The sequence below is a fragment of the Cyprinodon variegatus genome, unplaced genomic scaffold (genome assembly GCF_000732505.1).
Source record: "Cyprinodon variegatus isolate N-32 unplaced genomic scaffold, C_variegatus-1.0 Scaffold805, whole genome shotgun sequence".
Classification (NCBI taxonomy): domain Eukaryota; kingdom Metazoa; phylum Chordata; class Actinopteri; order Cyprinodontiformes; family Cyprinodontidae; genus Cyprinodon; species Cyprinodon variegatus.
Window position 1 is genome coordinate 217,568 of NW_015151258.1, and position 18,991 is coordinate 236,558.

Here is an 18,991-nt window from a genome sequence, read left to right on the forward strand (position 1 = left end):
TTCAGTTGGTCCTGAGTTACAGTAACGGTCTGAACTTCTATTCCGGTTTTATTTAGTAAAGCTAAAATATTTTGGAATTTGCTGCATTAATTCTTCCCAGAACAGTTTTACTTGAATTACAGTTCGTTTCAGGAGATTACATGACAAAAATTGTGGTTAAAAACCCTCAAATTTCACAGTTTAAAGTATTTAGAGCTTTAACACTGCATGCATTTTTCTGGGATTTCATTGCGTTCATACATATCAATAAATCCAACTTGCACTGGTATACTCCTGTCACTCTATAATGGGTGTGCAAAGCTTTTAAGGTTTAAGGAACATATGCTGCACTCCTACATCCAAAATTAATCAAGCTGAAATGTTGTGTTTTTTTTTTTTTATTGTGTCAACAAATTAGTGCACTCATCATGCATAGTGTTGCATCATGCAACACTATGCAAACACTCTGTCTGTACTAATGAAGATTATGTTACTTTACAGGGTTCTCACTAGGGTTTTCTATGAGCGGGGGGGTTATGCTATGCTTTACCTGTATTGTATTTCTTTTTTTCTTGTCTCATTGCTAATTAAGGCCACTCCTTTTTCTAGCTTAATTAATAGCAGAAAAGACAGAGTGCATAATGGCCTAGTAGAACCTCTGCTTTGCATAGACATGGACTTCACCGTTGATTCTTCTTTACTATCTCATTTGTTTTATTAAGTACAGAGACAGATTTCTGTTTGATTTTGTTTTAAAAGCAAGAGCCAATCACACGAAGGCCTGTTCCACTTTCAAGATACGGTTATTACAACACAATATGTCATTTAGACTGTAGATAGTTTAAGATAAAGCTAAATATGAAAGGATTTCTTCTATAGGGAATAGAAGTGAATGACCTTTATGTTACAAACCTGAGCTGCTTGCTGAAAATCTCAGATATTTTCCGATCCAGGGGCCCCTCACAAAATGACAGGGTTGTCTTGTTTTTGGGTTATTTTTTTTTCTTGGTTATTACTTCACCCAGATAAATGTTCTTAAGCACAGTACATTGTGGATTTCCAAAGTGGGTCATCTTTAAGCTTCGCCCTATATGGCAGCCAGCAGGACAAAAAACAAATCCCACTTCTCTTCATGGATTAGTATACCTGAATGACAGCCTCTCTGGGCTGTCTTTAGCTGTCAGAAACCACAAAAGGATTCATAAAGCCAGAAAGGATCTCCCTGTTTGTCTCATGGGCTTCAGAGGTTGTTATTAGGTGTCATATTATGCCTTGAAACCACATTCATGTTTTCTACTCATCTCTGTTTGCAGGTGTTCTGCTCGACATCCAGCAGCACTATGGGGTTACTGACAGCGGAGCCGGCTTGCTGCAAACAGGTAATTTTCATTTAATCTCCTAATTATTCCTGGAAAAAAATGTAAGCTCAGGTCTGAATGCATCCACTCTGTAATGACTGTAATTACTGTAAAATTGTCATTTTAAAACTATGAGCAGCTGCTTTTGATCTTAGCAGCTAAAAACCAAATTGCTTTATAAATGCTTTTAAAGATGTTTAAGATTTGATCCAAAATACAGTTTAAAATATTTACACCAGTTTGATAAACTTCCATTTACTCCCGTAGAGGTTTGATAAGTATAGGAAAAAGGAGGGTTGTCAGGGTTAACACATTAATCAGGATTAGGTATATAGAATCCATAACACATTTGTTTTTTTTTAAGTGCATTTCAAGTATTTTAAAAATTTTCACTTTTTTTGCTTTCACTTTTCAAAATAAAGTGGGACTTCTGAAGTACTGTGTATTAAAGCTGACATTAGTGCTAGATTTCCCTCATTGAGCTCAATGATAATGACAAATACTTTAGAGATGTTAAAAAGCTCAAAATTTAGATGAAAAACAACAGTTTTAATATTTTTTTATGCTAAACAAATAAACTTGGTAGAATAAATAAAAACACTTAAAAGCCTAAAAGTAGAGAAGATTTAACACACAGGTCAGCCTCAGCTGACCTTTGGAAGTATGTAGCAGGATGAAAATGAAGCTGCTTGTGTTTTACTCCACACCACTGGATCCCATGCTGACTGAAGCGACAGACTTGTGGGAGAAGCATTTCCTCTCTGCAGCGTCAGTGCGGCCGGGCAGCAGAAAGGAAAACACAGCTCCTGTATGCGCGCTTCCAGGGAGTCTGACGACTCTGGTTTGGGGCAGGGTTTCCTGCGCCGTTCAGTACCCCCAAAAATAAATCCACCTTTTAAGGAGATACCGTCCAAAGCCCACTTATTGCACGACAGGACCTCGTCTTGTCTCTGCTGTGTACTCAGACTCGCTCAAGCGCCGACAAACTGGCACACAAAGCGGCATTGAGGACAAGCAGGCAGATTTAGGTTGGAGACGGCAGAGAACACAGTCCAGTGTTTTCCTCCACTAAACTTGGTTTTCCTAGGCTAACTTTGGTTGAATACAAAAATATCCAGCAGGAAAAGTAAAGAGCGTTTGGACTGAATGAGCCACTTCTCCACTTCTCCCATTCACACCTACACTTATCTGATTTTGCCTGATTCTTTATATCCTGCAGTACCTTTGACACTTCAGGTGAATTTTTTTACATAGGTGCCCTCAGGTCTTGTGAAAGGGTCAGGATTTTTTTTACTATTAATTCTTTTTTTGGCTTGTTATGTCTGCTGAGTACAAAACCATATTAGCAGTTAGTTTGTTGACTTGCAGAGACAGTTGATTATCTCTCTGCAGTTAATAAAATCCCCGTAAGCATACTTTAAAGTGTTGCTCATGGCCTATAGGTTGTGTCTGCCTGGCTCTCTGAACTCCACTTGGCCCCTGATAGCCAGGTGACCCGTTTCTCGCACCGGAACGAGGAATTCTGCTGGTCGTGGGCCTTGAGCTCTGAGAGCGGAGGGTGCGGACCCCAGACCTAGGTGTGAAGAAAAGGTTTGGAGGGTGATGTAACGCAGGAATTGGAAGACAGAAAGTCTCAGCTCACATGCATGTTTCCAGTTTGCACATCCGGTGTCTCCTACCCCCAGCCTCCTTCTGTAGAGGGAACAATCCCCACCTCTGTGAGCACCTGGCTGGTTCTGCCTTTCCTCACTTCCCTCCACCTTGGCAGCTCAGGTCCACCTGGGAACGCTGGCTCAAAGTGTAGGTGTTTCACAGGCGGTGGGTGTTTTGTCTGCACCGGGGCTGTTACTCATTCTCTGCTGCCAGGTCAAACTGACCACAACGTCACAGACTAAGCAAACAGATGAGTCAGAATCCCGTTACGTGCTTCAGCAAGAAATCGATTTTTGCTATTTTATTTTAGCTTTCCTTTATTTTCGGAGTGGAATAAGAAAATTCCCTTATCCTGAGGTCACTGGAAACATGTTTGTTTGAAGGAAATGCGATCTTAAATGAGCAATGCTGCAGTTTCTTGGATCTGCTGCAAAGTTTATGTTCCTTCACCAATCTTATCCAAAGAAACTGACTTCTAAGCCTTTCATTCATCATATTTTGGAAGGGAAATGGTAAAATCTCACCACAGGCCTTCCATCGGATTTAGAAATAATTGCATATGAAGAGGGTCTGACATCAACTATCCCACCGCAGCTCTCTGCTTCAATCTAAACATCTTTTTTAGCTTACATTTATTTTTTTATTCCTTTTTTATTATATTATATTATTCATGATTTCCACCTTAGCATGATGCTACCACCACCATGTTTCCCTGTGGTTCCCAAAAAACAAACAATGCAATAGGTTGGCGATCTCCTAATAAATAAATAATCACCCAATTATTTCACTCTGTCTTTATTTATGTCTTTATTTATGCCTGTCAAGTTAAGTAATAATATTAACATAAAAAGATGCAGTTTTTTCATTTTAATTCACAAACATCCGGCTCATTCTGTTGCTTTGTAACATGAAATCCCTCCACAATGCAACCATCAACGGCGAGCTTAATGCTTTTGTTTTTAATTAGTGTTCACCAGGCGTTGTGTAAATCCGTGTTTGCACACTCAGGAACAACAGCTGGAAAATACCCTGTGGTCAGCTCAGCCTCTGCATGTAGTTTGCTAACAAAGATGCTCCTAAAGCATCTGACACAATGCTAAATGAGAAGGTATGTGCTCACCTTTGACAGAGGAGGTGCGTGTACGTGCACATGGTCCTTACTGCCTGAGGGAGCCACGTCTCAGCTCTCGTTGCTAAGGGAGGATGTTTTGGTAGCTGTCCGTCAAGTCAGAGCAAAGGCATGCTGCAGCCTGGAGGGTTGTGGCCCCCCCGACCAGCCGATCGGGCCCTTCAGAGCACCAGAACAGACTCTGCTGGTAAAATACGGAATGATGTTTTTGTGTGTGATGCCTCAGGGTCAGGCTATCTAAAATAACTGTGTCTCGCACATGTGTGGAGAGGACGGCCCTTAGGGTGCAGAGGGCATTGAAGGTTAATGGAAGAAAGGAGAAGGAGCAGGGGGGGGGTTCACCTGGATGGTATTACCTTCTAAGGAGGGGGGGGATCCTTTTGTTAAATATACATAGAAATCTGAGAGAGCAGCATGCATCCTCCTGGTAGCATAGTACGGCTATTGTGTCCAAGCGCTTCGAGGCAAACTAGAAGTTAATGAGTCAAATTATCTCTCATAATGGAAGCTGGCATGATAATTATGGCTCCCTGGTTTAGCATGGAAGGCAGAGTTATTGGGGTCAGTGCAGCTGGATATATACAGTAGAGAGGCAGCCTAATCAGGGGCCTGAACAGCTCACAGGCTGCTGGCTCCTCTGTGTGCCTCCCTAACTTCTCTGAAACACGATATCAACAGAGAGAGAGAGACGAACACAGACTGACACGATCTTGACAGGGTGTCAGTCTGACACAGCAGCCACAGACCTGTGGGAAATGAGGCCACAGTCACTGTGTGAGACTAATAGCCTGAGTTTTTCACACACATCCCCACATGTTTCCGTGGTACGAGCTGCACACAGGAGAAATTACTAGATGAATCAAGAGAACGAAGAGCGTTGATCTAAGAAACACAAAGTCAAGGAGCACATGGCAGAAATAAATGGAAAATCAACAGAAAGAAGCTGATATTCCTGCTCTGCTATTCTGGATGTTCCCCTTTTCTAAAATATCTACCAACTAGAGGTCGACTGAAGCGCGTAATTTAGGGCTAATATCGAATTTTGACATTATTCTAAACCATCCCTACTTGGTGTACTGATTTACGAAGCTGAAAAAAAGGGTTTTCTCCTTCTCTGTTTACATGATAGGAAATGACACCATTTTTAAGAAATGATGCACAAGTCTCCCTTTCATCAAAAAACACTTTTATTACAAATAAAAACTACATGAAGAATGGGTTAGAAATGGAGGGAGGGGCAATGCAGGTCACGCCCTTGTCATGATGACACCAAATTTAAGCCTCATACCCTCACAATAAGGCTACTGTCCACCATTAAAACAGCTTCATATGGAACGATAGACCATCCCTCATCTATAGATTTTGTCAAATGTTTCAAAATTATTTTGTGGAGATTTTTCTGTGACCAGTTAACAGCTTAAGGCATTGCTGCTGCATGCACTAATGAAAGGGTTATGACGTGCAGCTATCAGCTGATGCCGCACAGGATATCAGAAATACTGGCCAAAAAGATCAGCCAATCAATGTATCAGTCTCCCTCCTGTACGATGACTCCATGCTACCATTCTCCATATAACCAGTAGTCAGTAGATGCTACCTGGAGACCATCATAGCCGCCCTAGGAAACCCTTTCCAGTTCATGCATAAAATAATCAAACATTAAATGTGGCCTAACAGATGCAAAAAAAAGTCAAAGTGAAAATGTTTCTGCATGTGCAACAAACTGGCCAGCAGGAAAACATTGAAGTAGTAGACTTCAAAAAGATTGAACCACAGTTTCTAGAAATGCCCGATTTAAAATTAGGCAATTTATTAAAAACTTGCTTAACTAATTAGCTTCATACATTATCTGCAGCTAGCTAGAACCAAATGATCCAGCTTCAATACAAGCATGGCTAAAGAAACGAGGGTTTGTTTGTTTGTCCCTTTGTTATTATGTACTTTTCTAGGTTTCTAGATCTAGTTTACAGCATACCAAGCAGGCAACAGTCTTTAACAAAGTAATCTGTACTAGGGCTGAAATAATGAATCGACTTAATCATGATTACGGTAACTGATTATTGAAATAATCAACTAAATATGCCTTTAGCTGACAGATAAACCCACTTAGAGCAGAAATTATATCAAAATTGTAGAAAAATATCTAAAAATTTTGTATTTAAATTTAAAAAGATGTTTCTGTCTCTCAGTATAGTCCATCCAGAACTCCTAAGGTGGAAAAGTTTGAGTTTCACCTGGTTATGCTTTTGTAAAAATTCTTCTTTTGGGAACCTTTGGCTTTCGGATCATTAATCAGAAAAATTAATCAATTTGCAAAATAATTTTTAGATGAAGCCCTGATCTGTACACTGTGTGTTAAAGCAGGAACGAAGATGGTTGCCGAAATAAGATAAACTGAGACAATTTAGCTTCTGGCCAGAACTACATTGTGTTCCCAGTAAAGATGATTAAACCAGCCTTTGCTGCATTTAAAACTGTTTTACTGAGCATCTCTAGTTTTATGTTGCATCAGCAGAATGCACACTAAAAGTCTAATACACCAAAAGCCCGTCCTGATGTTGTAATCTGATCTAATCTAATCTCACTGCTCCACTGTGAGAGTTACCAGCATATGTGAGCACTTGAACACTAGCTGTACTGTATAAATCTATTGGTGTTCATTATTTAGTATTTGAACTTATAAAGTGTAGAGACATATATTGTGTTTAGTTTATGTCGGTGGCTTTTCCACCACAACTAATTTGTCTGGTTTTCCAACTTGCAACTGATTGGGATGTGGTGTCATCCTCTGTCCTTTGTTTACATCTCCAAAACAAATCAAATGCAGCATCAAACCAACGTTAGGATGAACAGCCTCAGTCGATATAGCCTCCTGTGTCATTTTAGTCAACATTTTTAACCCCTTTACAAAATAAACAATTATAGTTGATTATCATTGTGTCAATGAGTCAATGTAACGAGCTGAAAATAAGCAAAACTCAGCTTCCAAAAATAATCCAGAAACCAGGTCAAGAATTTAGAAAACAACGAAGTAGCAAAACAACCAAAGAAAATAGGAAGCAGTGTAGATTAGTGAGCCAAGGATATAGCAGCACTCAATAAGACCCCAGGAAGGCTGCATCAGTCTCTGCGTTGCTCTGATGCCGTTCAGGCGATACGCGTCGGTCAGAAATGTTTACCCAGAGGTCTGCTGGGTTTCCTTTCAGTTGGAAGCTGAACGATCGTGGCTCGATCAGCTGTTCTGGACGATCACACACACTCTTATTTAGTCTCTTGGCCTCAACAGTACCCTCACTCCCTCTCCACCCTCGTCCACTCTCTCTCTCTCTCTCTTTCTCTCTCTCTCTCTTTGGCAGCTGCTATTGCCTTGTTGTCACTTGCAGAAGCAAAAGAAGCAATGGGAGACGAAAATGCCACCTGTGACTCCTTTTCTCCACCACATCGCGGGTTAATCTTCTCCTTTAATGATTCCCCCCCTCCTCTTAACTCCCTCCTGCTGTGATAAGAATAGAGCGATGACCTGATGAGGCATCGACATCACAGCAGCATGGCTGTGCGTCTCCATCTCTGGCTGTTTTATTAGGCCAAGTCTCTAAAGGGGGCAGCTGTTGGCCGATGATTGGCGCCGTGTTTTAGTCATCATCATCATCCTCCCCCTTCCTGTCCATGGCACCATGTCCTGCAGATGAAGGAATGCAAATGCGGCCTGCCTGTTTTATGCAAATGTTCATTCAGATCTCGTCTTGGCCTTAATTTTCAAGCACTGCCGAAGCAACTCAAACAAACAAGGAAACCATAGATGCAAATTTGAAGCAAAAGTTAGTGAGGAAGTATTTTGGGGGCATCGACGCCATGATTTCCTTCTTCTCTGAGCACAGACCGATTGTTGCTGCCATGTTGCATCAACAGATCTATTGGATACATATGGACTCCAATGCTTCGATCCCACTCTGACACATCACAGCATCTCAAGGTCAAACCTAGAAGCAGATCATTAAGTATGCAGGTTTTTAATTTTCCATAATCCGCCAGTGCCATAACAAACATAGCCTGGATGAAACAGAAAAAAATGAACACGCAGGTTGGGCTTGACATTTAGTCACCCCTGCAGCAAATGGCAGCAAAATAAAACACATTTCCTCGCTCTTAGCTGTTCTGCAACTGGAAATTATTCCTGAAAATCTAAAATAAAAGAAATAAGTGTCATGATTTTATCTAAAGCTCTGACCCACATGCAGAAGACCAAACAGAGAGACCAGGGAAAAGTTTAACAGGTTTATTGAGAGTAGGTTGAGAGGAGTCCAGTGCTGCTCTGAACACTGTCGAACCGGGACTGAAAAGTGAAGGGGAAGATTCTACGGTTAGTTCAGGCTCAGTGGGAAATTTGTGTCTTCAATTTGAAGAGGGGAATTGAGGCAACAGGACTCACGTTTCCAGAAAAAGGTGTCTCTTGTTGAATCCAGTCAGTGTGGGTTGTTCCAGTGAATGACTTGCTCGTTGGAGGGCGGACAGGGTTTACCCAGGCTGCTGTTTTCCCTTGAGGAACTGAGGAGCTGACTGCCACTTAGTTGTCTTGCGGTACTTGAACGGTTTCTTGTGGAGATGAATCCCCTGGAGAGAGAGAGAAGCCCAAACAATCCTTAGGGAAAAGTAGATCCAAACCACTAGCTTGAATCCTCAGCTCAGCTTGATGCTCAAAGAATGCTTCCAGGGGGGAGAAGGTCCAAAACATCCAGTTTGCAGGATGACTTCAAACTGAGAGGCAAAGACAAACAGCAAGTTTAAAACTCAGGTAGAGAAAAACTCAGTTTGACTCAGCAAAACTCAGCTTGGCTAGAGTACCCAAAACTGGCAAACACTCTGGCGTCGAGGTAGTGGCAGTCAGCAGCTTAATAGTCCTCCGGTAATGAGGTAACAATCCGCAGGTGTGTGAGGAGGCCAACGAGAACCAGTTGCCGCCTGGTGGTGGAGGGAAGACAAACAAAAGCACAACCCACACAAACTGGATTCCTAACAATTAGGTCACTGGTGTTCTCAATGAAATCTAAATTTGCATTTTCATTTTATTTATATGGTAGGAAATGGCGAGCTCTTCATTCTTACAGGACTGCTTATTATTTGGCTGTAATGCTCCAATGTGCCCCTGCTAGCCGGGCCGTGTAATTCTCCCCAGCTGCAGCTCTCGTGTGGACCAGGTACAGTGGAAACATTTGCTGCAGATGTGAGCTATCAGCTATCAGAGCGCCTGCAAAACTCAATTGAATAAAAGGAGATTTAACACGGCATCAGAGCGAGAAGTCAATGCAGGTATTAACTGCTCACTTTGAAAGAAACTGCTGCTTCGCTTCTTTTTTTTTTTCACTCCAAAAGCTGCATATGGGATTTATCAAATGCAAGGTTGAAACGTGAGCCGTAAGGATTCCTGGAGAATAACCGGGGGATCCGAAAATGTCAAGAATGCAGAAATGTTAGGGGCTCCGACGTAAAGGGGGATTCCATGAGAGGGAAACGTGATGCACGGGAATGTGTGAGAAGTTTCAGTCTGACACGGAGGCTCAGGTGTCCTACTCACAGCGAAGTTATGTGTTACACCCTCCAAGGGCTGTCCGAGAAAACCATTAGAGGGAGAAACGAGACTGGCACTCCTCAACAGCTGATAGAAAGCCAGCAGTGCCAGGAAATCACCAACTAAAGGTTTCTGCATGGAGGCCATCGCCGTGGTGACTCAGCTGATCGGGTCAAACAGGTTTTTTGCTCTACATGCTACAGGAAAAGAAAATGTAAAATGTGTTTATTTTGGTTGCATATAAACAGATTGTTGCGATTGTGAAATCTAACAGAAACATTTTCAGGTCTCCAGTCTGAGCTGAGGCACGGCTGGTCAGCCATGTTTACATGGGCTGAGGATTCCTCTCCGAGATAATTTAAACTGAGCCCCGCTGGATGGATGAGACCTTTTTTCATTAGCTTTGGTCAACCATATATTTGATATATGTTTATTCCCAACACTGAGCCACCTGCTGCTAAAATGAAACACCTTTTACAGCTGTTAATTTCCACATAAACCTGCTCTTTAAATTCAACCTCTCTCTCTTTAATTCTAATCGATGAGAAACAAGATCGCACTGATACAACATTAACACTAAAAAAGCCACACAGAGAGGAGGGATTTTACTTAAGAGCTTTCCAATTCAGAGTCTGTTGCCTTTAATTAATGTTTGTTGATTAATTAATAAGGTGCCTTTTTATGAATTCCCTCATAAATGTAAAGCTTTCATCACATTAAGGCATTTTTTATATGAATGTGCATAAGAGTCTCTAATGTGAACACTGCAAAAAATTTAAATCTAAATAAGTAATTTTTTTACTAAAATAAGTGCATTTTTTCTTGAACTGAGGTGGTAATTGAGACACTTTGCCAATGGAAAGAGACAATTAAAATTTAAAAAACATTTAAAATAAGAAAAAATATTGCATTGTCTTATTTCAACTGCATATTATCTAATTAGAGTAAAAATACTCATTCCATTTGCAAATAATCTTATTTACCTACTCAAATTAAGGGTAAATACACTAAATTTAAGACATTATTACTTATTTCTGGATTATTTTTGCAGTGAACCTATTTAAAGACAGAAATCTGGCCTCTCTGATCAAAAACACTTGATTTTTTTTTCTATGTTTGATTGCATTGTCTGTAAATTTAAACATTTGTGTCTTAAATCAAGCTTGATTCAAATACCACCAAGATCAGATCCCTGTTATAGGGTGAGATAGTAGTCAATAAAAAAAATGTATGTTTGATTTTCTTAATTTGTGAAATGAGCCAATAAACATGAAGAAATTGCAGCTTTTTATTTGTTCCTTGTTGTCAGCTCCAACAAATGCAGGGCAATTCATCGCATTTGCAATATAATCACGATATTACAAAACACAGTTCTCAAATCGCAGACACACTCCATTTTTGTCATGTCTTTTGTACAAAAAGTCACATTTTTGTTCACTTCATCCTTTAATTGGCAGTAATGCGGGTTTGCTGCCACAAAAAACAATACAGATCCATGCAAGCCGGCAGAATGAAGCACTTTCTACAAAAAGTAAAATAGAGTCCTGTACCAATGGACAAGCAAGCTTTGGAGGTAATAAAAACTGAAACCCTGCAGTTACACCTGTGGTTAATGCAAAGGAAAATCTAAATAAAATCACAATATTGGTTGAAACTAATTGCAATTTATATTTTTTTGCAAAGTATTTAAGCTCTAGCTCCTGCATGCATGTGAGATCAGAGGTTTCATCTGTTTGGAAGTTACAAGAACACCAAACAAAATAAGAATTATGCAAGGATTGAAGCAAATATCACCAATTACTGAGTCAGAAACTTACAAATAAGAATCACAAATTAAACAATAATATTCACATTTTATGATTTGATATAACAAATCCATAACTTTGTGATCTGTACTTGAAAATGTGTGATTTGTACTTCTTTATTTAGAAAGTAATTGCTTTATAATCTGTATTACCGTAGTTACTTCTAAACTACCGTATTTTAGATGTTTCATCTGATGTTATAAGTATGAGGTGACAGTGAGGACCATATATTTCCCATTTACGGACTTAAATAATCGATTCTAATCATTTGTATCACTGGGGAAAGTTAAGGCTGGCCGGAGAGTCCAGTACAGTAAATTCTTTGTGTCCTGACATCCTTGGTATGCAGGGTTGGGTTACCTGTTCTGTTTCCACAGCACAGCCTGCACCCTGCCACTCAGTCTGTCACATACAGGCCAAAATCACAGTGTGGGTTTTGTTTTTTTTCTCCTGATGATTCACGGCTTTACTATGGTAACACTTGCTACTCAAAATTAGCAATGGTGTAATCCCTCATTGTGTTGGAGGGAAGAATATCTACACAGTGTGCAGAGCAGCAGTCACAGGAAGTGTTTTAACCATGAAACGTGCAGAGCCTCAAAGATGGAGGAGAGCAACACAAACCGAGGATCCAGGGTGTATTTATAGAAGCTGAGTGTTTGCTCTGACACCTCGGCACACACCCTGCCCACTGCGGACAGGTCAAAGAGACTCTGCAGTTTTTTTTTATGCTGCAGAGTGGCCACTCCTTGGTTACAGACATGTACAGGCTTGCAGAAGGGATTTACTACTCCTGTTCCTGTAATTCAGTCTCTGGCAGCTGATGGACATGCAGATTCATCAGATTGGAGTTCATCATTCAGACAGTCTGGTTGGGAACGGGCCCTTTAGACCACTGGGGGAAATGCCCAGAAGACCTTAAAGAATGTGCACTTTGTTTCTACTTTATATATTTAATTTTAAATACCAAGAATATGATACATTTCTCATGTTTTCTCAGTTGCACAGTAGATTGTATTTGTGGAATAACGCCGGACGCGGGGCCTCACAGGTTCTCATTACAGGGGGAATCCTGCGTTTCATAGGGAAATCTCTCCTAGTGGCGTCAAGGAATATCAATCAGACACACAAACCTCTCTGCATCTCCTTCTGATTCAACAGCCCTGAATCACAGAGTGAGTCACCCAAAGAGGTGCTGCTGTGGCTGGCCAATCAAATGACGGGCTGAATGTCTCCCTGTGATGTTCTGTAGGTGCAGCTTGCCTCGTTCCTTTTACTTCCCCAAAACATGAAGATGAGGCTTAATTAGATCTGATTTAGATAAGTACCCTTTAATTAAGGAAGCACATTTGGCCATAAATCTTCTCCTTTCAACAGGTTAACAGGGTGCCAGTTATCTGATGGATGATAAATGATTGGTAATTATGATACTAGATGGTAGATCTAACTCTGATTGACTTATTTTAGCAGCTTACATATATCCTCACTTTTCTGACTTGTCTCTCTCTCTCTCTGAATGTTCTACAAGTCAATTAACCTGTCACTGTAAGCGCACAGTAATGTTATGCCTGTCTGCTGTATACCTGTTAATTGTTCTCAGACAAATCGGTCTTCCTCTCACTGGAATGTCTTCGCTCTGTGGTTTATGTTCCCACACAGAGAATGTGAGAAAGAAATGTGCAGCATTTTGTTTGGAATTTGAAGAACATTAGAATAGGTTTGGCTCTCCTGCTCAAGTTAAATATGAAACTAAAAAAATATGCATTTTTTTGTTAGTCACAGCAAGGGATAGGCTGGTATGTATGGAGGGAAGTCTGTTGCATAATTGTTTAAAGCAAAGGACATCCAGAAATGAAACTTACAAAAAAAATGCTTAGTGCAACTTCTCTCCAATTTTATTTATTTTTTCAGCTTTTTTTTTTAAATATATATTTTAATATATCTGATAGTGTATATTTTTCTAGCTTTTATGGATTAAATTTTGTTTTTGGAGTTTGGTTTTAAGATCACATTTTGTTAATTTCTGGGGGTGGGCTGATGAATAATACCTTTAGCTCGATTTGGGTGTTAATTTGTTATGAAAAGTAATTGTTTTCTTCCAACCTCAAAGGAAAACACTTGATATCAATTATAAATGCTACAAAAAAAATCCTTTACCTTTTCAGACCAAAAACCTGTTTTTCACGACGTAGCCATAAAGGGAGGTTAATGCTGTGCAGAATAGCTGCTTTGTCTCAATTGTAAGCTGGAATCATGGCGCTCTGTCGAACATCAACTCTACCTTTCTGTGGACAGAGCAGGCGCAGAAAGGTTAAGGTAGTTGCTTCCTGGAGGGCGCATTCATTTGAAAATATTCTCTTTTTCATAAAATCGGGAGGGGCTCCTGCTCCGAGAGCAGAGCTCCTGAGGATTATCAGAAAGCAAAATCCCAATCTGTGCTTGATTTTGACCGAATAAAAATTATTTTGCATATTTAGGTCCTTTAAATAAAGATAAATCATGGTAATAGAACATTTGTTTAGGCCTAAATATTAAAAATCCAGCTTTACTCCTGCCTTTGGTGAAATGTCATACTTTGAATCTTTTGGATAACCAATTTTGGTATCTAGATGAAACATCTATGCTAATATTAATTGGTAAATGGGCCAGAATATCTGCTCCTATGATTGGCATGCTAACCTTACAAGCATAACTTTCCAACAATAGTTTCAAAACAAATCCTTAAAAGAAAAACTATTGCTGGAGCTGCTGTGTTTCCACAGCATTACTGTCCCTATTTCCTCATTAGAAATTATAATCCAGTGACTATTTTTTTATTTGTACTAAATGAAGACTTAAGAGTGCCCATCATGAAACATTTAATGGATCTTACAAAATGGTAGGAATGGTGGACTGATTAAAGCCACAGCTTGCTGACTGATTTCATGGTAAAAGTCCATACCATTAATTGTCCCATAAGAGAGTCAGGCATTATCTCTAACAGATAATGATTTACCTGTTTTCTCCACCTACGTTTTACATTCCTAAAATCATAAAACAAAATACTCAGTAAAGGCTTACACGTAAATCCTCTCTAACTTAACAGGATTATTTTCCTCAAAATCACACTTCCAAACATCCTTTTTGAGTCACAGTTGAGGAATTTCTAATTCGTCACGACCTGTAAACATCAGCCTTTGATTGTGTGTTTGTCAGGCAGATAGGGTGGCTGATGTTACATAAGCCTAATGATAATGGCAGGATGTGAAACTAAGCTACTGTAGGGCTTGTTGGACTTACAGCAAACAGTTGAGTCAGTTCGCTCAGAGGTAGACAACTGAGCCATGTTGTCATTGTCACTCCAGTATCAGCAAAACATCCTAACTCAGTCTCAGCACATGGCTCTGAGACTACAGGCCAGATTATTTGGTTCCCACTCATTTAGAAATATATACATCTGCAATATGTATTAAATGGGAAAATGGGAGTTCTGTTAATGGAAGAAAGTGTGTATCTGTGTTAAACAGAAATCAATTGGACAATTGTAAAAGTACACAACAATACATGCTGGTATGATTAATATTAATTATTTAATTAATTAATTGAACTTTATTAATCTCACATTAGAGAAGTTTACCTCAGTATTTAACCCATCCCCTTGGGGTAACAGTGGGCTGCCATTGTGCGGCGCCCGGGGAGCAGTGCGGGGTTAAGTGTCTTGCTCAGAGACACAGTGTGGCAGTTTGTGTGAGTGGGGTTTGAACTCACAACCTCAGGATTCCAAGCTCTATTCCCTAACTGCTAGGCCGCCATTCCCCCGATAATATCTAAATAATTAATAATGTCTCGCATGTCAATATGTCCAGGATGTAACTGTTTCCTTAGGAAGGATGATGTCAGGTCCTGTTTTCTCAGGTACCGGCTCTTCACTGTTGCAGCTTTTCTGCTCTGTATCCATGATATATATTGTTTTGTATATTTAAGATCAGAATCTCACTATTTTCTCAGGGATTTTTTTTTTCTTTGTTTGTAGGAAGGCGTTGATCACAGGAATGTGTTTTTGTTGTGTTCTGCTGCTGAAAGTATGAAGCAACAGTGAGACGATGACAGTTAACTCAGCAATGTTTCGTTTAAAAACCAGTCTGGCTTCCTTTATTTTGTTTCTACCAAGTTCACGCACCCCTCTAATCTATCTGTAAATACACTCATAGAAATGAAACTGCTACATAGTTTAGCTATTTTACCTTGAGATCCTATTTATAGGTCAAAACTGTTTTTTTGTTTTTTGTACATTATAATCAGATCATAATTTTAATTCTAGAGTGAATGCAAAGTGTTGAATTCAAATAATGATTTCTTAATCAGTGGGATTAAAAATAAAACCTGTAATGGCCTGTTGACCTGTCTGACAGCATGAAGTTGCACAATGCATTCTGGGTAGATGACGCGGTTAGATCTTCCTGAACCGGAACCTGTAGACTAAACGCAGGAAGGCTAACATTACCGGAGTTGTTTTTTTAAATTTTTTTTTTATCGTTTTGCATTCGAATAGTTTAAATTTAGACAATGCCACACACCATTGCTGCCTCAATGTTTCCATGAGCCGTTATACATGAAATATCTGTTTAAACAAGAAATACGTGATTAGCCTGTAATCTATTGTTCTATGATATTAGCTAGAGCTAAAACAACTAGCTTCTTTTGTTAGATAAAGAACAATTGTTTTAAGTGACAGTGAAGCATTTTCCAGTTGTTGTAACAAATTGTTCTAATATCTGAGAAAGATTATTGATCACGATGCTAAATGCTAACAGCCTAAGTTAGAAACTTGAGCTCTTGTTGCATAGCTGTCAATCTGCGTTAGCACCTCCTAGCAGCAGCTTCACAAACACCAGCTTCTTTGGGCCAACTCTTGTTTGGTCCTCCTCATCTACATTATCGTTGATTTCAATGTGCTGCGGCTCAAGCTGAAAAGGTTTAACGTTACTCATTGCTCGTTTGGCTGGACGTGGCAAGGCTAGCACTAGAGGGCCTAGCATACGTCATTTATGCAGTGTATGCATGAAATTCACCAGAGCTATAGTTAAACTGACAATGCCCCTTGGCATGGCAGTTGGATGTTGTAATACATTGGGTAAAAGTGAAAAAAAAAAAGAGTTTTTTCACCTGTCCGATTCATGATCCTCCAGTGACATGGTTGGATTGCCAACTTGAAGAGGGAGGGTTTAACATCGAACTTCTGGCCAGAGAAAAAACACGTAATATGTAGCCAACATTTCAAAGAAGAATGTTTTCAAGATGACTTATAATAGCGCGTTGTGACATACGGCAGATACAGCACTGGGACTTGATCAACAGCCGATACCGCACCGTGCATCACAAACCAATAGGTGGCAATAGTGTTCTTTGACAAACATGGATGCCAGTGGATCCAGTAAAGCACATTAAAATGAAAATTACTATTAAGCAGTATGTAATAATTTTATATTTAAAGTACTTTCAGAAGTTTGAATTCTGAATATGACCGGACGTTTCGTTTAAAACAATTTTGTTAGTATGACAGATGCCACTGTTGAGGCTGCTGTGAGTTTGGGGCCCCCTGTGCAGAATATGCTGGTGAAGATTCCCAGGTCAGAGTCATTCCAAAAAAGTTAAAAAAGACTGGCAGGGAACGAGTAGGACTGTTTCCAACAGTCTTTATTGTGACGGGACATTTCCTGGCTTCAGATGAACTTCCTTAAGGTCTATAAGTGATAACATGTGTTCGGGATCACTGAGAGTGTTTCCTGTATGTCTGCCCAAAACCGCTGGCTTCAGAAGTACATTAGAAGAGCCGTGATCTCTTCTGTGAAACAAATTTCACGGCAACATATTAAACATGCTTTCATTCTCGCCGGCTGCATTGTTCTTAGTGGCTCCAAAAAAGAAAGAAAAAAAAAAGCTCATTCCGATGGCTTTGAAAAGAGATCAAAGAAGGTGGTAACCTCAACAATTATAAACCGTTGGGCTGACTCCAGGTAGGACGCATCCGATGACTGACGGTGCTCTTCCATAAACAAAGTCATTCTTTGCACAGGCGTGTCTGTTTCATTTCGGTTTGGGTCAACAAAACCTGAGGGCTCTAATGATGGGTTAAAACACTTTTTGGCAAATCAAAGGTGACATTTTTTATCTGTCAAAGGGGTTTAAATCAGGTGCGTGACAATATCAACAAATCATCATCGCTGCAGTTGTGGCTCTGCAAGCATACCATGACTTTTTAACTGAGTGGTATTTAAGGTATGTGTTCTGTCTTGTGGTTTGAAACTCTGGTATCAGGAAGCAATCTTATCCGTTTCCTCTTTATTCTACTCCCCTGTTCTTAATCTGAAAAAAGATAAATACTGTCAAAGGACAGTTGAACGTGATTAGATCATCAAAACATGACTTAATTAGCAAGTGCTGACATTGTTAAGAGGTGATAATGTGGCTGAAGAGGATGCAGGAGCTAATCAACAAATAACAGGAAATAAGACTCCTAGAGACACACATGGATGGTGACATTCTGGTGCTGCTACTGATTTCCAATAAGCCAAAGGAAACACTGAGTACCTGCATTTCTTTTAGGTAGCTAAGCAGTGACAGTAGGTAGCCCTTTAAAACATGTGGAGCAGCTGGTGGTGGATGATTGTGGACCTCTCCCACGTCTTATCTCCAGCGTTCACTTCGAAATCTGCTAATGAACGGATGTGTGTGAGAGAGAGAGAATGAGGATATCTGCAGCTCCTAAAGATCATTTTTAGATAATTGGCCTCTTTAGCTTCCCACTGTGGTCAGAACACGAGGGAAGCCAAACAAAACAACAAAATTTAAGATGAATACAGAAAACCAGAAGCAGCATCTGAAAAGCCTTTAATCCTTATTATATAATAATCCTACAAATGAGACCTCTGTTTTCTTTTATGGAAATGACAGATTCATTTTATCCTAGATATTAAAATGGTGGATGGTTACTGGTGTTGAATTAAAGGCAGATACAGATCTTTTATGCCATAAAATGCAATAAATCTGAAAAGAGTGGTAAACAGTGTCAGGATTTAGTGTCAAATGTTAAAAACTTATACTGCATGGGGGAGTGTTGCCCTAGTGGGTTGGAGCGGTGCGCTTGTTCTCTGAGAAGCTTGCAAATACCTGGTTAGATCCCCCCAGCCCCCACTCTCAGTTCCTGAGCAACACCCTTAACTTATATATATAAATATATATATAAACATTTATATATTAATGTTTATATATATATACAGTACAGTCATGGCCAAAAAGTTTTGAGAATGATTCAAATGTTAGTATTTACAAAGTCTACTGCTTCAGTTTTTATAACAGCAATTTGCATATACTCCAGAATGTTATAAAGAGTGATCAGCGTAACAGCAATTAATTCCTAAGTCAATATTTGCCTAGAAAATGATCTTTATCCCCCAAAACATATTTCAACGTCATTGCAGCTCTGCCTTAAAAGGACCAGCTGACATTGTTTCAGTGATTG

At 39.8% G+C, this 18,991-nt stretch overlaps 1 protein-coding gene across 2 annotated transcripts in view; it reads left to right on the top strand.

The window, feature by feature from the left end:
- LOC107098736 (protein spinster homolog 2-like) overlaps nucleotides 1-18,991 on the top strand; it is an 86,818-nt gene that overhangs the window by 27,333 nt on the left and 40,494 nt on the right. For both annotated transcript variants that reach the window (XM_015396560.1, XM_015396559.1), the window contains exon 2: nucleotides 1,293-1,358. In XM_015396560.1, the coding sequence (XP_015252046.1) occupies nucleotides 1,293-1,358 (66 nt within the window). The remainder of the gene's footprint in view (nucleotides 1-1,292; nucleotides 1,359-18,991) is intronic.